The sequence below is a fragment of the Falco biarmicus genome, chromosome 5 (assembly GCF_023638135.1).
Source record: "Falco biarmicus isolate bFalBia1 chromosome 5, bFalBia1.pri, whole genome shotgun sequence".
Classification (NCBI taxonomy): Eukaryota; Metazoa; Chordata; class Aves; order Falconiformes; family Falconidae; genus Falco; species Falco biarmicus.
This window is the reverse complement of record NC_079292.1, coordinates 67,830,838-67,851,977: the sequence shown is the minus strand read 5'-3', so window position 1 is coordinate 67,851,977 and position 21,140 is coordinate 67,830,838. Positions and strand designations below refer to the sequence as shown.

Here is a 21,140-nt window from a genome sequence, read left to right as displayed (position 1 = left end):
TGCTCCCCTGTTCTTGCTGCAGCCCCTTTTACTAAAGGCAGTGTTAATCCTTTGCATGGGATTTGGCCCTCTGCATTCGGAGTCCACGGAAATTTGCCTCTAATTTCAAAGGTAATAGGATGGGGCCTTCAGAAGGAAGGCAGGTGGGGAAACAAAGACTGTTGTTTCCCTGGGCGTTTAGAGAGCAATTGGTGTATTGAAGTGTGAGATCTGGTTTCCTTTCTTTACTTGACTGACAAAGGGAGGCAACATGCCTGGTGCAAAAAAATGGCTTGCTTTGCTATGAACATTCAGTAGAATTTGTCTTATCATATGCAAACATCTTTCTTTGCCCCAGGGTCTGATATATCCAGAGGGTTAGTGTTCATGAAATCATTTAATTTGGGCCACTTACAGAAGCCAATGAGACATGGCAATAATGATGCTGCCTTGTGTGGAGTAAGTGCAAGCATGGCCAACCAGTTCCTGCTCCTGCTTCCCCCTTGCCCCATTGAAAATTACACCAAATCAGGTGCCGTGATGTTTCTAGGCTGCTGGACCAGTCTGATGTTAGGACTACATTCACCCTTATTCCCAGTTAGGTCAGACTCCCTGGTAGTCCCTACTCACATGAGATGGCTCATGCCCTGGTGCTAGTTCAGCGGGAGATGACTGGAGAGAGAGTAGGTACAAGGAGGGAGGGAATAGCTGTCATGGTCCTGGTGCACCATCCTGGTGTAAAAGGTTGATGGATAGGTTTGGTGGTCCTATCAGGTAGAGGACATGACATCAAGGGTGATGAGGTCTTGCTCACCACTGAGTTGCTGACTGGTAACGGTCCCTGGCCTGAGCCACCTCCAGAGCTGTACTTGGACTTTGCCTGGGAGAGAGCAAGCTGAAGTGGTCCAGGGCAGCAGAAGAGTTAAGTAGTGTGAGTGATGCAGGTTGCTGTCCCTGCTGCTCCCTGGAGATGGGGATGTCCCCTTAGGAGGCGCATAAGGAATGATAGTTGTGCTATTAAAAAACCTATCAAACCACCAGCAAACCAAGGCTGTAAGCTGATGTGAAGCAACAAAGGCCTGATTTCTTAGTACTCTTAACTGGAGGGAATGGAAGCAGAGATGCTGTTGCTTTGGAGAGGCTTTGGAGAGATTTGTAGTGTAGTTCCCTAACCCTGGTATGGGAATGTGTATCCCTTGAGCTTCTGCTCAGTAATGCCACCAGTGAGATGTGGCTAGAGTTAGGACTTCCCTGGCACAGTTCACCGGCTACCCTGCTCGTGTTAGGTCTGTGCTTTCTGGGTGGACTCACATGTGCATCCTATCTCGCGTAACTCATCACAGCAAGCTTTTGAGGAGAATTTTTTTTAGCTAAGTAAAAGGGAGCTTGCTTTCTTCACACTTTAGTTTCTTCTCATAATCAAATGCCTGTAAACAATACGAAGACGTTGTGAAAAAGAACATTCAGTCTGGTCTGTGTGAATTTTGCCTAGTAAATTACCTAGCTAATTAAAGGACTTTGTACATGATAGAAAATTGTGTCTTGTACCAAGCAGCCACCAACTTTGCTTAATCAAGATGATGCTAAACATAATTCAAGAGTTTGTATAGACTGGAGGATGTCTTCCTCATACCACCCTAGAGGGCCGGTCACATTCGATGTGCTTCCTCCAACAGTGACTTCACTCCGTGTTTCCACTGCTGGGCTTTTTCCTACCAACATTTCCACTGCAGTAACTGAGCTTGTCTAACCTCAATACTCCTTGCCCAGACCTGAAACACCTCACAGGTATGAGGTCCTTTTGTTCATCTCACGGCTTCGTTTCCTTGCTCTGTATTCTTTGCACGGTTGAGCAAAGGTGGAGGATTGGTGCCCATGTCCGTTACTGAAGGGACCCTGGGTCAAATAAGTATTTTGCTGAAGTGGCAGGCTGTGTGGTAGTGTAATGTAGTGTCCAGGGGGTCAAAGACAGCACTCCTGGCAATGCCTTGAAGTAAGATGGCAGGTTGTCCATTCTTGTTCAGACAGTCCATTTGTAACATTTTTATCCGGCCCTCTGAAACCACTCCAGAAGGAGACAGTTGCTGTATAAAGCACGTGTGGAAGGGAAACTCCTGCCACCAGGCCCTGCTTCAGCTCCAGCTCCTGTTCTTTTCCTCTGAACTGCTGTTTCCGAGGTTCCAGCCAAGTTTCCAGCACTGATGGAGACGCAGAGCGGTTTAGTCAGGGTGCGGAGGGGCAGATGGAGGTACACTAAGGCTGGTCTTCTGGGAAGGATGAGGAAGGGGCTGTGGGGGGTGGAAGGGTGAATTCAGGGGTGAGTCCAATGAAGGGGTGGTGCAGGTGGGCCCATCTCACCTGACCAGTGACCTTTCCTCCATCCCTTCAACACTGACTTAACTTGGTGAAAATGCTTCATGCTGACACTAAAGAAGCCATTTTACAGAGGATAAGGGAACCTCACGGTGATATTAGGAACAGATCTGTTGTGGAGATGGGTCCCCTCCCTCCTCTTCCCACCAGCATGTCCCACAGTGGTTCCTTACAGCCCATGTCGTCTCTTTCCTCTGTCCCACAGAGCCATGACAGGAGCCGTGGCTAAGGAAGGAGAGGCCAATGGGGCCATTGCAGCCCCTGAAGAGATAGAAAAGGAGGAAATGGAAGAGAGAGGCCAGTGGAGTAGCAAAATGGAGTTTGTGCTGTCTGTGGCTGGGGAGATAATTGGTCTGGGTAATGTGTGGAGGTTCCCGTACCTCTGCTACAAGAACGGCGGTGGTAAGTTCATAGCATGCATGAGTTATCCTAGGTCTGTAGGCACGACAAGAGATACATGGATGCCTGACCCATTTCTCCTATGCCTCGTGTGCCCCCACCTGCACTCCCTTATTCTTTCCTCTAGCAAATCAGCTCCTGCAAAATCCACGAGGAAAAAAACCTGAGGGGTGAATCCAGCTCCCTAGCGGGTACTGTTTCTTAAAGCAGCTCTCCCAAATTCAGATGCCAAAATGAACATTAGTAACTCTTTAAGGCTCTTGGACATCTTGAGAAACAAGTCATCTTCCAAAACCACCAAATGCTGTGAGTGGTCAGTAAACTATCAGCAAAATCCTCCGGCATAATTCCCTTTTCTTACTCTCTGTGCCACCCCTACCTCTCTCAGGTCCTTGTTAGGAAAGGGTTTGGTGGTGCTGGTATCCTTGCCAAGGCCTGATACCCCTAGAAGGACATTGCTACCTCTTCCCCAGGAACAGTTCTCCCAGTGGGCAACCCACCGCTAGGAGAACCCATCCCCAGGGAGGGTTCGTTCCCCTTCCCTTTTGTTTCTTGTGTGACTCTCCTTTTCCAATAACACTGCAATAAGATCATTACAGGTTGAAAATTAAACTTTCTCATAACAATAAAATGAAACTGGGACAGAGGAAGGGAATAATTGACTGTCACTAACTTTTCTTGGTGAATCAAAATCTAACTATATAAAACTAAAGAAGGAATAATAAATTACATGTCAAATACAGCAATAACTTCTCTTTTGTTCTTGTTTTCTAGAGACACCTTGAAATAATGCTTTGGGACTTGCATGTTCCCCCCACTTTAAACTTCCTTTCTCTGCAGACCATGCCACAAAGGCCTTTCTTTCCCAAGGTGCTGTGAGCTTTCACCAATGGATGAGTGATTCAGCTGTAGTTCATTCCAGGACTCCCAGATTCCTGTCCCCTGTGCTGTTACTGGAGTTAATCCAAATCAAACAGGAATCAATACAATATCTTCTCTGCACCAAATGGAGGCTGGATAAAAGAACAGTTAAAGAAAATGGAATTGAGTTTTTCTTGAACCTAGGATGGTTTTTAGTACATCCGCCAGTCTCCTTCTCTGAGGTTTTGATGGTAGGAACTGGAGGCACCAAAAGCAAGTCAGACCAGCACGGGTTAGTAAACACTAGTGGTGCATCTGATTGAACAGCCCATTCTGCAGTGGCGCTTTGGGAGAAGTCATGGGTTTTGCATGGAAAATTTCTTCCTGAGCTCAGATGATATCTTTGCATAGTTTATGCCTATGGTATCCAGTTCAGTAGTCCTTGCAATTTGTATGCTAATTAGTGTAAGTGAAAAGGCTACTTTTGTTCACTTTAGATATCTACTGAATAACTTTTTTTTTTTTTAAATATAATTAAACTCCTTTGGAATATCTAAGGCTGTGATTCAGAAGCCAACAAGGCTAGGCTTGGGAAAGATTAGGATGGGAGAGTCTTTCCCTCACAGCTCACACACGGCCTTTGCAGAAAGCATGCTACTACACAGAAGGTACCTTTCTCTCTCTCTCAGGCTCTAGGGAACAAGGTGGCCAACAAATTAGTATGGGACAAGGCACTGTCTTTCCCATGACACTCAAAGATATTGTCACCGTTGGAAAAGTCCTTCAAATTACAAAAAAAGACATTTTCTACCTATAAATGCTGTGTCCCTGTGCCACCCTCCTGGTAAATTGGAGACTGCTGTCCTGTCACCTTTCTCCACCTTTGGACATACTGAGATGGATATAAAGCTGTAAAGACAGAGGGCATAAAAATAATTGTGCTAAATTGCTTTAAAGCAACCAAGTGTAAACTTATCTGTGGTTGACCTTTCAAATTTGATCTAATTGCTCAACATCCTGAACTTGTTACTGACTCCTAAGGAAAGAGAGTCTGTTTTAGGGGCTTCTCTCTGGGCTGAGTGTCCTCCAGTGGAGCAGCAGACGGGGGAGATCACAGATGGAGTTTCAGCTGGTAACTGCTCTGGGAAGGTTAAGAGCGACAAGGCAATAAAGATGTAAGAAAGCCCTCATTACTCAGAAACTAAAATGGATCAGCCTCCGGGACAAATGGCAACAGAGGAGAGAGTATGGGACCTGCTGAAAGGCCCATGTGTGTGCAGGATATTAAAACTGTCTTGTAGATTTGGCACACAGAGAGATGTCGTGCAGCACCAACAGCAGCAGCTGCCTCTAGTTCAGCATATGCAGCTCCCATTCCCTGCTCTGCAAGGCTGGACGACGCTGTGAACCAGCCTCCCTCCTTCCAGCCACAGGTCCCCTGTAGCTGTGGCACAGCTGTGTTTAGGGGGAATTTAGATGTTCCTTGTATTTGCAACATTATTGGCTTAAACCCAAGTTTAAAAACAAGAAAGCGTTCCTAGTTGCTAATTGTCATGGGAAGGAATTCCAGTGCAAACGCCTGTGCTGGCAGGGGAGGAGAGGGCCTGGGGAACAATGTCTGGCTCGGCTCTGGCAGTGGCAGCGGGAGGTACTCATGACCAAAAATTTACTCTATAGGATAGCAAAACCTCGACAGCTGTTCCAGTGAGGAAGGCAGTTGCCTTGGCCTGTTTGGAGGGGAGAAAAAGTGTGAAAACCTACACGAATGATGGGGAGAAAGACTGAGGTGATAGAAGGAAGGTCAACAGTGAAATAGATCTCAGAGGCAGTTTTGAGCGGAACAGTGAAAATGTTGGGTGTTTCTATTTGGCTGCAAAACTGAAAAGAAGGAAAAAAGATTCAGACAGTTTTAAACAGGGCATTAAATCTTTTTTTGTTTCCTATTTTGTTTGTTTGTTTGTCTTTTCTCATGCTTTGTTTTTGTTGATCATTGTTTCTGAAAAAAAACAACCCACCCTGTTCTCTCTCCCCTTCCTCTTCCATTTCATCAAGGGTTAGTTTGAGAGCTATTTCAGGCTGATTTATCTTAAGACATTTCTCTATATTTTAATAAAAAAATTGAATTTGAAGAGAGAAGTTAAACTTTTCCATTTTGAAAATGCTGGAAAGATATTCTGTTGCCCTTCCCCTACTTCCATTCTTCTGGTGCAAACTGCTTTTCAAATTTGATGTAAAATATGTCTCAAGCAAATTTATATCCCGGTAAATTTATTACTCATCAAGAAATGTCACCAGCCTCCAGGTTTGTATCCTCTGGGCAAGTGGGAGTTTTGCTGTGACTCCCAGGAAAAGCAGAACAAATGTGGTTATGTGAAACAAGGACTGCTTTTGCTTTGCCCGACTCCTGCTGAAAGTTAGAACAAGGTCAGGAGAGTGAAGCAGGGAAAAATCCTACAGTGCTGCCTTTTTTTATCCCCTTGCCTGACTACTCCTTACTTCTAGGATTTGGCTAAGACCAAATGCAGAAGTACTGCAGTAACACAAGACATACCATCCTTGGGCTTTTTTCCAAGCAATTATGGTGATGGAGACCTTGGTTTTTGAACAGAGGTTGCACAGTTAATTCAGAGAAATATTTGTGTTTATCTAGCTGATTCCAGCTGTGGCCCCAGGTACCGGGCAAGGGGTGATGGGAATAAGTTTTTAAAGAGGTTTCTGGGGCAGCATCTTACCCCTCTCTACAGGAGCCTTCCTCATCCCTTACCTCATCTTCCTCTTCACCTGCGGGATTCCACTGTTCTTCCTGGAGACGGCACTGGGGCAGTACACCAGCCAGGGAGGGGTCACTGCCTGGAGGAAGATCTGTCCCATCTTTGAAGGTCAGTCAAGTTATGGGCATTACTGGCAGTACTTTCTAACAATTAAGACTCAGAGCCTTTTTTGGAAATGTTATTCTGTTTTTTTCTCTCTCCTTTATACTCCCTCCCTTCCTCTCTCTCCCAGCTTTGTTATCCCTCCTGGTGACTGCTGTGTGTGCGGGGGCAGTGCCCTGTCCCCTCCCTCCCCGTAGGTGACTGAGGGTGTGTGGTGCTGGCTGGGGGCTGTGCTGGTCCAGCCGAGCCAGGGTCTCTGCTTTGAGATGCTCGGAGCTTGGGAGAGAGGAGAAGCAGGATGGCCAGCAAGCAGGAGGAGGAGGATGGAAATGTCAATACACAAACATTTGCATGTAGTCCAGGACAATACTGAAGAAAGAAGAGGATGAGGAAGGCTGGCTGGCTTATGGCACTTTCCCTGCCCGTCGCTGTGCCCAGGGCTGCTGTGGCAGCATTTGCAGGCTGGTGTCCTGCGAACTGGGGGGAATCACACTGCACGCACTGGTCTGACAGCCTGGAGATGGGCTGGGGTTGTGGCTAAGGCACGGGTGTAAGAACCAGGACTCCTGGGGCCCTGAGGAAGGTTGTTTAATGACATTAATATGTCAATGAATTTAACATCCACAATTCTCCTGTCCAGAGGAGAGCTTGTTACCCACGTTTATCAGACAGAGAGCCCCGTGCTCAGGCAGATTAAAGGCCTGGTTCATTCCCTCAGGCGCAGGTGTGCAGTGCTATCTGAAATTCCCTGGGGAGTCCAGGACCTCCTGCACTGGAGAACCCTTGTGCTCTGGCACGGCGCCTGGAGGTGGACAGCAGTGGCATCTCAAAGGGCACTGACAACCAGTTTTAAATAAATAAATTGGGCCTTTCTGACCTGATTCCTTTTCTGTTGTCTCAGCGAGTGACGGGCACAAGCAGGATCCAAGTCCAGAGCTCAGCTCCTAAATCTGTATTTTTTCTCTGACACAGTACTTCATGCATGATGTGTATCAGCTGTGAGAACCTTGTTTGCCTGAGTGTTTCCAGAAGGAAGAAACTCACCTGCATTTCTTTTCTTTAAAAGCTAGAGCTGGCTTTCCTGTAGGAGAGGTAGTGTAATGCAGTACTATGGTAGTGGTCAGAAAAAGATTTTTCCATCAGTGAAAGGTTTTCTCTCTGTTCCATCATAGACTTGTCTAGAGATACCATCAATGTTTCCTGTCTGCACGTACAGTCACAAAATTCTCTCTCCCTATTCTCTAGTGAACTGTGTGGTTGGTGTTGCACCCCTCTAACCATGGCACAATCTATGTCTTTGTTTGCAGTTAAGCCTGATATGTTGGGAGTTGGTTGGCAGCCTCATCCTCACCTCCTCTGCTTTCCTTCACAGGACTTGGGTATGCCTCACAAGTCATTGAGTGCTATCTGAATATCTACTACATCATCATCCTGTCCTGGGCACTCTTCTACCTGTTCAGCTCCTTCACTGCAGTGCTACCGTGGGCCAGCTGTAATAACCCCTGGAACACAGGTACAACTTCCCTTGGTCAGCTTATAGCTCCTTCCCAATTCCCAGAAATTATTTGGGTTTTGTAGAAAATATTTTTTATTCAGAAAAAAAGCTCTCCTAAGTTGATATGTGGTTTGGTACTCCAGCCAAGGTGACTGTCTTCATTCACCATGGGCGAGTGTCAGGAAGGTTGAGTGGTGTGACCCTATGCCTGGCAGCAGGGGACAGTAAACCTATTTCTGCACAGAGATGTTTTGGGTGTCGAGATTTCACTGAAAGATCTGCATTTTTTGGCAAGTGGAAGAGGTGGGTGAGTTGGGAGAGTTTTCAAGCCTGTCTAGAGTTCTCCTCACATGGCAGGAGATTTCCATTAGCTCTGGTACAATAATTTATCTTACTGTCTCTTTGGAGTTGCTGGGACAGTTGCTGCCGTGTGCTGAGTAGTTTCGTTCGTTCACTCAGCTTTTGGCTAAATCAAGCCAAGCCTGTGCTGGAGGATTTTGCCAGTACAGGTCTCCCAATGCAGGAACCAGTAACACAAAACTCTAAAGGCACTGCTTGTCTGGTCTAATCACAACCATACAAGCCTCTATACCATTACACTGGCCAGGGGTCTCATCTCATCATGCCTACAATTTGCATAACTGTGCCCAGCAGAGAAGACCTGGCTTTAGTTTTATTTAATGCACTTGAGCTGTGCCTGGGAAGACGGAGTAGATGTGAGGTAATCCTCATGGATCTAATGTCCTTGACAGGCCTTTTTTACTATGTTCAATAGGTCGTTTTGCTCTCAGTGGAAAGCCAGACTGGAAACAACTTTGGCAGCAGCTCAGTACCCTCCCTTTTTCTTTTGGTCAGATGATTAATTTCTGTGATGTCTTCAATTTCTCCACCCCATGGGCCATTCACTCACAGCTTCCTCTGCCCTTTCATCCCAGCAGAGGTGACCAGCCTTTTACCCCAGCATGGGTTTCTTTGAGAGGAAAGCCACAGATATTCTCTAAACAGGCAGAAGCATCCCAGCCAGAGCTGGGCTTGCTCAGTTTTCTGGTGGACTGTCTTTTGCTTGCCAGATGCAGGATAAGGCACATTTCCTGGATGCGTGGCATCTCCTCCGGTTTTAGTAATTTCATGCTATGTGATAGGGTTGGGGATGGCAGAATGGAACGTGAAGGCATCTGTGGTGTGTGTGAACATATGCATGCATGTGTAGACAGGGAATGGTGTGTGCTGTGGGAGAAGTATGGGATTTTCTATCCTGGCTACTCATAGTGGCTATCCCTCAATAATCTCTGTTTTGTAGCCATCTGGTTTACATTTGGCAGGGAACTACTCTCTCTGTCCCCCTCCTGTTCCCGAAGCCCACTGGATTGGGATTCATAGCTGGGGAGAGCCAGAGTTTAACGAGATGCTTTAATGAGATGCAACAGTTTAATGAGATCCTCTATAGCACGGGGTGAAGGGTTCATGTGCTGCCAGAGTGAGGGTTAGGGTAGAGAGGGGAAGGAGCTTCCCATCATGGAGGAGCCTTGGAGAATTTCTCTGGCTCATCAGCTTCCTTTTCTTTTGGTAGATCTCTGTGTGGAATTTCTGAATAGATCCAGCCTGGACAACAGGACCTTGCCTGCGAACGCCACCTCCCCAATGATTGAGTTTTGGGAGTACGTGATTGCTTTCCCTCTGTTCAGGCTCCTCTCTCATCTAAAGGCTGCAGCTGTAGGAGTATCCGGGCAGAGGGCTGTGCGTCTCTGTAGGACCAACCGAGGTGCCACATGTCAGACACAAACACGGGCAGCACAATGCTCTGAGCTGCCGAGGAGATCAGCACAGAGCCCAGAGGCATGAGGACCAGATACACCCCGAAGGCTGCTCACAGTGCGCCTGCCCAAGGGTGCTCATGTGCACACACACACGTGTGGCATGTTCCCTTTCTGGCGCTGAGGTGCGTGGGTGAGAGTGGCCACAGAAAGAGGCACCAAAAGAAGATGAGGACTTGCTGTAAGCAGGGGATACTTGTGTTGGGTGTTGCTACTGTTGGCAGGAAAGTGTGAGAGGCCGAGGCAGACTGACCAGTCCTTTACAGTGAAACAGAAAGGAACAAAACTGCTTTTTCTCTTCTTCTGACCACATCTTGCTTGGTGTCTAAAGGAAGTGGTCCGTCAGGCTGCTCAGGCTCTTCCCTGGAGAGCAGGGGTCTGAGGTGCATGTGTGAGATGCCAAAGAGGAGCTCAGGGAGGTTTGGTCATGGGGCTGGAGGCAATAAGACACCTTTGAGGGGTCCTGCATCAGGCCAGATGGTGTTCCAGAGAGAGACGTCACTACAGCCTGGAGAGGATGAAATGGCTGCTGGGGCCACACTACACCTCCACACTCAACTGAGGAAGGTCTCACAAAGAAGAGGAATGCCAGGAGCTCAGCTTCAGCAGTTTTGGTGGATTTTTTTCCCCATTTATGGCTCCTGAAGTGCCTCTGAAAAGCTTGAGTGTCCTTTGCCCCTTGCAGCCACCACAGGGCACATAGAAGATGACATGTGTCCATGGGTGCAGAAAGTCTGCACAGTGCTGGACCCCATCTCCTGCCCTATTCTTTGCACCATACTATTTAGTGAGAGCTGTGGCCCATCTGAAATGACTGTTCAGGTTTTCTGCAGAGGTTGCAAGGGCAAGGAGACTCTGAGGGGACTGGTATGGAGATGGGTGTGCAAAGGTCTCCTAAGTGTGGAGTTGAGCTTCTGTGGACTGCATGAGCTGCAGTGCTGAGCTTTCGTGTGGCCCACCTTCATGACAGTGAGTCTTCAGGGAATGAGGCTGAAGGGCATGGGAATCATAAAGGCCATTTATGCTTACATATAGGGTGTCCATAGTATATGGGGAGGCCAGAGGAAGAGCAGTGACCAAGGGGTGATGATGGCATTGGTGGCCTACTTTGGATTGAGTGGTGTCCACTGGGCAACTGCCAGGGTCGGGGAGCAATGGGGAACATATGGTGATTTTGTGTTGCATAGGTCTGACGGGCACAGCACCGTGGGCTTGGAGAGTGGGAGGGCTAGGGCCAGCTACAGGACATGGTGGAGCAGTGTCAGCAGAAATGAGAGACGGGGAGCCCAAGGCAGAGCTGGGGTGACTTGCAAGGCTGGGAGCCTGGGCAGATGCATCGTGGATAGTCTGTTAAGTCTTTGGATGGGATAATATGGGAAAGGTCTGTATGGATGAGTGCGGTCTGGGGTGTTAATGCTTCTCTCCATGTCCCTGGACACCGGCAGGAAGCGAGTCCTGGGGCTCACGGATGGTATTCACAAACTGGGCACTGTGCGCTGGGAGCTGGCTCTGTGTCTCCTGCTGGCGTGGATCATCTGCTACTTCTGCATCTGGAAGGGGGTCAAGTCCACAGGCAAAGTAGGAATGGAGATTGTCCTCCTGTTCCATAAGCCTCCTTGTACCCATCTTACATTTCTTCCCCGATCTTTTTTCCCTCTTCATGAAGTAGAGGCAGGAGACACACTGCACCAAAGTCAAACCTAAAACCTGGTGAGGCCACACTGATTTACACCAGTTGTGTTTGACCCATAAGAGGAAGAATAAAAGGGTACGTGAAACAGGGAGAAGAGAACAGGGAACTGAGGGGAGTCTTGGGTCACCTTTTGCCTTGTAGAAACGCACAGTGGCTGATGGATACCTTTCAAGTGCTGTTAGAAATCATCTAATCACGTGTGTTGTCCTGGTGTGGCTTGCTGGAGTTTTTAACAAGATACTCTACACTGGCAAATTTCCTATCTCTGGCAATAATTAAACACTGGAGCAAAATAGACAAGCTGCTGCCTGTAACCAGCACAGTGAATAGATAATGAATCTCTCCTGCTTCTTTATCCTGCAAAATACTTAGGATGGGAGACATGTCTTTGTGCTTTCCTTTGTACTCTCCCCGGCTCTGTGGGTTTTGGCTCAGCAAATCACTTTCTGCATTTTGCTGGTGAGGCTGGAGCCAATGCTTCCTCCTGATGTTGATCCTGTACATCAGGTGGACTGGTTATCCTTCTGGACTGAATGAATGTGTGATGCTTTGGGGTTGGTCTTAGGGATGGTGCTATGTCCTTGACCTTCTTCCTTCCTGGAGATGCAGTGGGATGGGTGGGTCATTTGTGATGGTTGGGTCTTGTGGGTATCCAGGGGATGTCCCAATAGCAAAGGGAGGGGAACCAATTTCTGCAACAGACTTTCAAATCAGTATCCTTCCTGTTGGCAGATGCTCCCTGTTGTACTGGACACACATGTTTCAGTGTCAAATCCCATCTCCCACCTTAAAACCAGACTGGGCACCCGTTTTAACAGAGTAAGACAATAGCTTGGTCTGTGCACTAAGTTTCTCCCAGTCTTTGCTGATGACTCTGGTTCTTGGTGGTGCTGACCTGCTGCCTACTATTTCTCAAGGAGGGAGAGCCAGACTCCACGTGTACAGGGAGAGGGGATGCTCTGCCTTTTAAAACTTAAATCTCTGATGCTCCCTGGTTTGAATATCACAGCACCATCTTCACAAGAGGTATCATCTTGGGAGATTGGGTCTGAGAGGCTGTTTGATCTGCATGGAAGTGTAATTAAGTCATCACAGGTTCCCTTCAGCTCTCAGCCCTCTCCACCAAGTATTTCCTTTGCCTGGTGCTGCCCCAGCATGGAGAGCTTGCCTGCACAATGAGAAAGCTAAAGAAGTTCGATAAGGCTGTTTGGGCTGATAGAGTTTGGCAAAATCAGACCAGAAAGCCACAGGAAACAGTGAGTGTACGTAGTAGCTGGAATGGTTTTCCTGGGACCACAGAAGATTTTTCCATCACAAGTTTTAGGATACAGGGCTTACTTTTTAGCAGCTAGGTGTTATTGACATGGTGCAGCAATGCAGGGTGGATTTTTCTGTCCTGAGACATACCACAGGTCAGACAGGCCAGCTGCCTTCTCTGCAGGTTGTCACTTTGAGTTCTATAGGGGCACTGTCAAAAACATCAGCTCCTTCCTTCTTTTTCCTCACTGACTACAGATTAGGATAAACAGTAGGGAGGTCCCAGGAATTCTGAGTAGGTGCATAATTTTCTTCAACAGCTGCAGAGCAAACAGGACGTTGTGCTTGATTGAGGGGCTGCTCTAACTGGATAGACCTGCCAGACCCTTGTGTTTATGCTTCTGTGATTTAAGGAGTTCAAACTTAAAGAAACAATAGCGACCTCAGGAAAATAATTTCAAATAACTCTGTGAAGACTCATTTTCTTTAAAAGCCTTTTTCTTTTATTCATTTTGCCCACCCTTGTGCTCTTTCTATGTTTCCTTTCCTTGGTGCATTCAGCTGATGTGTATAAATGTTCCCCAGAAGTGATTTCTGAAGATAGATTTTAGTACTTGTGCCAAAAGCATTCACACTCTCATTCAATTGGGGAATAGCAAAAGTACCACGTACTGTGACTTATTCGACCAATTATCAGTAACCAGGAAAAAATGTAATTTTAGGCCCCTCACTATGAATCCATAGAGTAAACGAGCCTTCACATTCCTTGGATGAATTTTAATAATGAATAAATGTTAGGAAGTTGCAACTTGCTTATGGATATTTTGCAAATTAAAAAAAAAGTTACATTAGGCAGTGGATTAGAGATGATTAATTCTACTGTCGTATTTATTTACATAAAAAGAAATGAAAAGAAGATTTTACAAAAATAATGGTCTACATTTTCTTTAAAGGCTTTGAGGTACCCCCATTTTTCACCTGTGAGCTCAGAGGTATTGAAGGGATGAGAGTGCCGCATGAGCATACCTGGAAATGGGGCCCCTTTAGAGGTATCTCAAACTGGGCACCAAAAGTTGCTATTTAATTTGGAGAACTCTTGCTGGGAATAGGACCATTTTAATAACTTCTCATTAAAACTCAGTGACAGGAAGAGATCTGGGTTTCTTCTTCAGCTCTAGAAAGATGAAGAGAACAGCTGGAAAGCAGGGAAATTACACTGACTGGAAAGAAAATAAAGCAAAGCAACCAGTGGCAGAGTCTTGGGTGAAGAACAAAGGGCAGATTAACTAAATCACCAGTGAGATGTAACCTTGATTGATTTCTTTCTCACCCATCTTCTACATAGCAGTAGTAGCTATAGCCAACAGCAGAGTCCAGGGACATTTGCTGGGGTGGGGGCCTGTGGATGAGATGAGATGATGCCTGCACCCCCTCCCCACTGACCCTCTCTCCTCTTGTTTCCCTGCACCTGCAGGTTGTTTACTTCACTGCCACCTTCCCGTATGTGATGCTTATTATCCTGCTGGTGCGAGGGGTCACGCTGCCGGGTGCTGCAGAGGGGATCATCTTCTACCTGAAGCTGGACATTTCCAGGCTGGCAGACCCGCAGGTGGGTGGGTGTCAAGCAAGTGTTGACACGGAAGGTTTCCAGTCCCCCTGCCCAGCACAACTTTTTTGCTCGTGTGCCTATAGCATATGGGCATATTAGGTCATTTCCACTCATGGGCTAGCAAAACCAGAAAAGTATATGAAATATTCAGCAGGTAGCAGATGGTTTTGCTGGGTCTTAAATGTGAATAATTAAGGAAGAAGTGGGAATGGTGAAATAATCTACCACTTACAATTTTTTCTGGCTTGGTTAGCACTTTGTTTGACTCCAACAGGGCCCTCCTGGGGAGTGCAGGGTTCCTGTGCTTGCAGAGACCACATGTGCACAGGTAATATGGGCTGTGCCCCAGCTGGGCAGCAGGTTCCCTTCACCCACCCTGGGGGCTGGTCCCATCTGCCTGGGTCAGGAGCTGCCCAGAGGATCAGCCCCTGCCACCGCTCATTGAAACCCATGGAAACTGCACTCTGGCAGGGAGGATGCTGTGTACCCAGGGAGGCTAAGTCCAGATGAGGGCACAGGGTGCAGCCAAGCCCAGCACCTGCAAAGTAGCCCAGGTTGGCAGGAGGTGGGCAGCACCCTTGAGGGCTGCACAGGGCAGGCAGGAGGACCCTTTTTTAGAGGATCCCCCCAGGGTGTCTGCTCCGGCACTTTTCTGTAGCAGCAGGTTGCTTCCCTTTCCCACATCGGCTCAGCAACACTATGCAGGCTGCCTCTGCCATCCCAGAGAGGTGTTAGTGCAGACCCCCACCCCCACCCCGGGAAGAGCATTTAAATGACACTGCTGCTGATCATTCCACCACTGAATCTTTGTGTGGAGGCAGCCAAGCAATATGCTTAGCCCACAGTCTCAGTTTACCTCCCGCATCTTCCCAGATAGCCCCAAATGCTCCCAAACCAGCTGCTAAACACATTAGCACGCTGCTTTCCCCCAAATGGCTTTCAGATGCAATTATGTGTTGTCAGTACAAAATCTGTGGTGTGCTAAATGCAAAGAGCCAGCTGAATGTAAATGGCATTTTAATATCAAAATAAATAACAGGGGGATGACTGGGGCTGAGTGTTTTATTTATGGTCGGAGCTTATTCACTGAAAACCTCCCTGACTTTCACAGCCTAACTAAAGCTGACATGGTCTTTCCAGGCTGCTGCAATCCAGCATAGCAGGACTGAGAGATCTTGCTGCTGAGTTTAGGCAGAACGTGGGGCTTTGCTGTAAAGCAGGATGTGTGCCTGTGCCTGAAGGGGTCCCACGTACATGCCCATCTGTGAGACGTCCGTGTGAATTTAAGCAGCAATGCCTGGGCTGGGATTTTTTGAAGGCTGCCAAATTCCAGGTGCCTGGATGTTTGTAACTGAGTACGGCTTAGATGAAAAAGAGTATGAGAAGGAGCACACAGACAAACAGAAAGGTGGGCTGTTTTCCTGCCTGCCTGCTAACTCGCAGCTCAGGGCTACCCCTGGCAGGGCGTGAGAATGGAGCTGCAGTTCAGCCCACAACACACAGAGCAAAGGGACTCCTCCATGGAGGAGAGGGCTGGAGCAGCGGGGAACAAGCCCACTCAGCTTTTCCCATGCAATACCAGATCAAAGGGGCACCTGAGTGCATGACACCCCTGAAATCTCTCAGCCCAGGAATTTTCTGCCATTCATGCTGCACCACGGCCTCAGGGATGTGGGAAAGTAGGCTGGGGAGCTGGGAAGGGAGTACATTGATCAAGCAAAGGACTCACTGGCCTTCATTTGGGATGACTCACCAGTAGCTTTGCGGATCCTGAGCCATGTAGGGACCACAGACACCTGCAGTGTCAACTGCAGCCAGAGCCATTCTATCAGGGATTCTGTCTTCACCCAGAATGCAAAGGCACAGGGTGGAGAAGCTGTGTTACCTTGAGTGCGATGTGAAAATAACAGTCCCACCAGAATTCTCCTAGAGGACTTCCAGTCCTATAGCTCAGTTTTCCCAGAGAGGTATCCCAGTTTCCGCATTCACTGAGTCCCTCTCAGTCTCATGGGGTTTGTTCTGCATGGGTGGAGGGATTGCTGCTAGACAGGGCATTTGTTTATTTTATTGCCAGGTCTGGAGACCACTGACTTTCTCTGTTCTAGGTCTGGATGGATGCAGGCACTCAGATCCTCTTCTCTTATGCCATCGGTCAGGGGTGCCTGACAGCTCTGGGCAGCTACAACAAATATACCAACAACTGTTACAGGTAAAGAGGAGCCTGGACTCCTTGCATCCTGGAAATTTGCTTAGAGACAAACATCACAGAACTGCATCTGAGGCAGTGTCTGTCTGTCCCAGGTGGCAGCCTTGGGTCATGCTGCTTTGTCTAAGGAGCTGCTTGGAGGACTCAGCCAGCGTAGGGATGGGGAGTGGCTGAGAGAACATAGGAGCTCCAGAAAATGGCTTTAGTAGTGCACTGCCATGTGAATTAGCCTGGAAATAGGAGACATTGGAGGAGGGGGAGGAATGAAAATGGAATGTTGTTCCAGCCACTGTGGAGACACCATGGGCTATTTTGACAGGGTGAGTGAGCAGGGGTGGCATGGCCAGCTCTGCTGTCACTTGCTAGGCAGGAGAGGTGGTACAAAGGTGATGGCTGCGGCCCCTGTCTCCATCAAGGTAATGTACTGCCAGTGGCATTTCGATCCTATCAAGAAGATTAATCAAGTCTGTCTGGACTCCTCCTTGCCCTTGGTTTACAGATCTATTTTATCCATGGCCTGACATGGAGCTCAGTGAAGCCATTAGGACCATTTCTGACACCTTCCACAGAGCCCCGAGGAGCAGAAGCTTTGTTATTCCATCATGTATTGCTCCAGCATGAATGGGAAAATGTAATGGTACTTGGGAGACATCAATCATCGCTCCTCTTCCTGTGTTCTCCTATAGGTGCTGCCACGGTTGTTGGTCAGGCAATTAATACTTCCCCTTGGCTCTCCTGAAATGTATCTGTCACCAATGGACTGGTGCACTGACGCCTTCCTCTAAAGCTTTAGGTGCCTTGGACTGGCAGCTTAGCTCTGGGTGGCCCAAATGTGCTGGGTGTCTACGCTGCTCCATAGCAGCTGATGCCGTGGTTCAGCTCTGGCAGCTGCCCAGACAGGATCCCGGGGTGTGGGGTATCCAGCCTAGCTGGCTCAGGCTGGTGCCGGGTTTTCAGAGTGAGCAAGTGCACAAATGTTTCAGGACAAGTGGTATAGTGTGTTCCAGCCTCCAGCTGAGTATACTTAACGCAGTGTAGACACAACCCTTGTCAGGTGAGGATTTTTGTTCACCCATTAGTCTTTGTGCTGAACCTAAATGTGTTCATGCTTTCAGATTCTCCTCTTTCTTGACTCTGTTTACTTTTGTGACCTCTTTCTTTCTCTAATTTGCAGTTTTCCTCATTTCTTCTGTTGTTTTTCTTATTCTTTTGACTCCTGTCAACTTTTTTGTTGCCATGTCCCTGCATATATCATTTTGGCATCCTATTCACGACCCACTGGTGATGTCCTATGTCTCTCTTTGTGCCACGTGTAGTCCTATAACTCCTGAACAGTGGGGTACAAGGTAGTAGGCTTATTTTTGGATCTCTTCTGAGCTTTTTACTTCTGAGGGAACTCAAGAGCAGCATCGATATTCCTTGGTCCATACTGTCCGACCGGGGAAGCTGAGTACAGACATGATCCCAAGTGAACCCACTCTGCAGTGGGAAACACTGATTTCTCTCTGGTCTCCCCCCTGCAGGGACTGCATCATGCTCTGCTTCCTGAACAGTGCCACCAGCTTCATTGCTGGCTTTGCCATTTTCTCTGTGCTGGGTTTCATGGCTCGAGAGCAGGGTGTACCCATTGCAGAAGTAGCTGAATCAGGTAGGTTTTGCTGGGAGATTTCAGAGCCAAGGCAAAACAGAAAGCCTGAAGGGGAGGGGACTTTTCTGCAGTGAAGTCCAGGTTATTATCTACATCCTCTGTTGCTATGGGTGTCTGCAGTGAGGTCTGCAGGACCAGTGCTCCCTGACATAGCTTTCAGCCCTGTGTGGGCAAGGAGCTGTGGTGATATGATCTTTAAAGCAGTATGTGACCTCAGCCTGTGCTGCAGGGTGGTGGTGGCAGGCAGTGGTGGTAGAGAGGCCATACCTAGTCATCCTGTGATCTGTTGGCAGGTCCTGGCCTGGCTTTCATAGCATATCCAACAGCAGTAACAATGATGCCTGTGTCACAGCTCTGGTCCTGCCTCTTCTTCCTCATGCTGATCTTCTTGGGACTGGACAGCCAGGTACAGCAAATGACCCCTCCTTGTCTAATGCCCAGGTGCCTGTCCCTGTCCTGAGCATTCCTCAAGGCCATGAGGAAAAAAACCATGGTTATATGCTTTGCTGGTTCCTTAAACACATTCTGCACATTGTCCACAGCACTTTCACACAGTGGGAGCTCAGAATCAGGGCCAACGGGAGGCCTGTGGTTATGTGCACTGGTGTCTCTCTTTGGCATCCTTCTCCCGGTGTGTACATGAGGGTATCCCAGCAACACCCCCGCCAACCTCTGTGCCAGCACCGAAACCGTGCACACCGTGGAGTGAGGCCTGGCATGGAGTGAGGCCTGGCATGGGAAGGGGAATGAGGCTGTTTTCTCTCAGGTGCATCTCACCAGAGCAAGCCCTGTGTGCTCTCCTCACTGCTGTGCCCATCTCTTACCCTCCCATACTCCTGTTATGCCAGGAGCAAAATCCAGCAGAGCACCCTGCGTAGCGTAGCATGCAACCCTGGTACTGGAAGGAGGAGAGCAGAGGATGCTCTGGCATGTCTGCCAGGCAGGATGCTCTGCTCAGGCTCCACTTTGCAGCACCTCAGCCCCTGCACCTGGTGAAAGAGGTCTCTTTCCCTTGTTTCTCTGGCTTGAGGTCCCCTCCTGCCTCACCTTGCTTATGACTCTGTGCTGGCTGAGCTTTTCTAGCAGTGGCTGATGTTCTCTTATGTACCCCATGAGTGACATGCTCTGTGGGACTGAGAGCCATACATGTGGTGATGAGCAGGCTCAAAAGGCAGCAATTCACCTGTGGGACCCATGACCACCTGCTTTACTGGGTTGTCCCAGGCAGTCGTGGTGTATTTTGCAGCCAGTGCTGCTGTACAAAGGGTGTGCTTCATGTTAGGGCTGAGCTGTGCCCCACAGTCACCTGGCTGCCCTTAGCTTCACAATGGCAGGGGGAGCTCCCCTCTGGCACAAGGGTTCTTTGTGCCACCTCAAGTGCTTCCTCATCCTGCTCGAGGGACACAGTCTGCTCCTTGCCTCCCCATTCCTTGGTCACTCCTGCTGTGCTGCAGCATGATCTGTTGGTTTGAGGCAGTTCCTTCTACACAGTTCACCCGTCCAGCATGGGACTGTACTTTTGACCCTTTGGTCTACTCCATAGGAGACCTCACTGATGTATCAGGCTGTGTTTGGGTCCCTAGCAGCTGCAGCTGGCCCTTGGTGGAAGCAAGACAGACAAAAAAAGAAAACAAAAAAATAAGGGTTTGGGCAGCTGGAGCATGAAAGGGCAGTGAGAAGGAGTTCGTGCTTGGGGAAGAGGAGACACTGATTTTTCTGACCTGTCTTATTCTTTAGTTTGTCTGTGTGGAAAGCATGGTGACAGCTCTTATTGACATGTTCCCGGGAGTGTTTCGGAAGAAGGGGCGTCGGGAGCTGTTGATCCTGGCCATTGCAGTCACATGCTACCTGCTGGGCTTATTGCTGGTCACTGAGGTAAGAAAAGAGTAGCTGGGGTATTAGGCTGAACACTAGAAACCCTGCTAGACTTGGGTAGAGACAGCAAGGTAATCTTTGATGCTGTTAATTGTCCTTAATTTCTGATGCATTATCTGGTGTCTTTCACAGCTGGTGCTGCTTTTACCCTGTGTAATGCTAGTGTACTCACTGCTTAACTGAGCCTTCCAGAGAGATGGTCCCTCAGCCCAAAGAGGCTGCCTGACATACAGCTTTATGCAAATACCAGGCCTGGTGACTAAAACAAGCTCAGCTGCACAAGCAGAAGCTCTTCTAAGGGCAGTGGTTGTTTGCTAGCTGCTTTCCACAAGAAGCTCTTCAGCAGCAGGGAAGGCTGGGGGCAATGGCTGGACTATAACCCTGCCTGAACCAGTGGAAAGCCTGTGATCCCTGGGACCAGAAGCAGAGCTGTGCTGGTACGATGCTAAGTGCACAGTGTTTGTCCTGCTCTGCAGCTAGTAGCCAAGCACCTCTTCCTCACAGTGGTGTGCTGTGCTGTGTGTGCGTGCCACACACTTGGGTGGGAGTCTCAGCACCCCTCTGCCTCTATGTTCTGTAAGTGACAGGTAATTCCTGCTAAACTTCTTAGGCACTGCCGAATGATCCTCCAACAGGATCCTGGCTAAATATTTGCTGAAGGCACCTCCCACTGCCATTGAGAGAGCTTTGAGTGAAACTGCGTTAAGGGTTCCCATGTTTTTTGCATGCCCCCTTGCATGGAGGCATCTAGTTCCACCATCGCAGGATGTCACCTCATGTGTGGTAGGATGAAGGGTGTTCTACTCTGGCAATGTCTAGAGCCCTTCAGCACTACTTGAAAGCATCTGTTTGACTCCTGTTGGAGAAGCCGTCTCTGAGAAAATACATGAAAGTAAGAGAAGGGAGTCATCTACTGACCTGTAGAGGCAGCTGATGGCAACTATGCAGGGCTCAGCTTGAAGGCAGAGGCAGCAGGGAAACCACATGCCTCTGCTGTTGCAGGGCTTGGACCTTGAGCAATATGTAAAGATGGATGCAGCTTACATGAGGTACCTAAA

At 48.4% G+C, this 21,140-nt stretch overlaps 1 protein-coding gene and 1 long non-coding RNA gene across 7 annotated transcripts in view; both read left to right on the top strand.

Annotated features, from left to right (window-relative positions):
• The window catches only part of SLC6A12 (solute carrier family 6 member 12), a 39,967-nt gene that overhangs the window by 6,830 nt on the left and 11,997 nt on the right, over window positions 1-21,140 (top strand). For 2 of the 6 annotated variants that reach the window (XM_056339283.1, XM_056339282.1), the window contains 11 exons: window positions 1,656-1,767; window positions 2,558-2,754; window positions 6,357-6,491; window positions 7,858-7,998; window positions 9,551-9,638; window positions 11,240-11,372; window positions 14,219-14,353; window positions 16,459-16,562; window positions 18,083-18,207; window positions 18,501-18,613; window positions 19,945-20,082. In XM_056339283.1, the coding sequence (XP_056195258.1) occupies window positions 2,562-2,754; window positions 6,357-6,491; window positions 7,858-7,998; window positions 9,551-9,638; window positions 11,240-11,372; window positions 14,219-14,353; window positions 16,459-16,562; window positions 18,083-18,207; window positions 18,501-18,613; window positions 19,945-20,082 (1,305 nt within the window). In that variant the 5' untranslated portion in view covers window positions 1,656-1,767; window positions 2,558-2,561. The remainder of the gene's footprint in view (window positions 1-1,655; window positions 1,768-2,557; window positions 2,755-6,356; window positions 6,492-7,857; window positions 7,999-9,550; window positions 9,639-11,239; window positions 11,373-14,218; window positions 14,354-16,458; window positions 16,563-18,082; window positions 18,208-18,500; window positions 18,614-19,944; window positions 20,083-21,140) is intronic. The other 4 variants (XM_056339281.1, XM_056339280.1, XM_056339284.1 and 1 more) reach the window with 3 other exon arrangements.
• Window positions 2,932-4,135, top strand: LOC130149541 (uncharacterized). The gene is made up of 2 exons (XR_008821949.1): window positions 2,932-3,057; window positions 3,526-4,135. It is a non-coding gene; the product is annotated as an uncharacterized LOC130149541 (long non-coding RNA).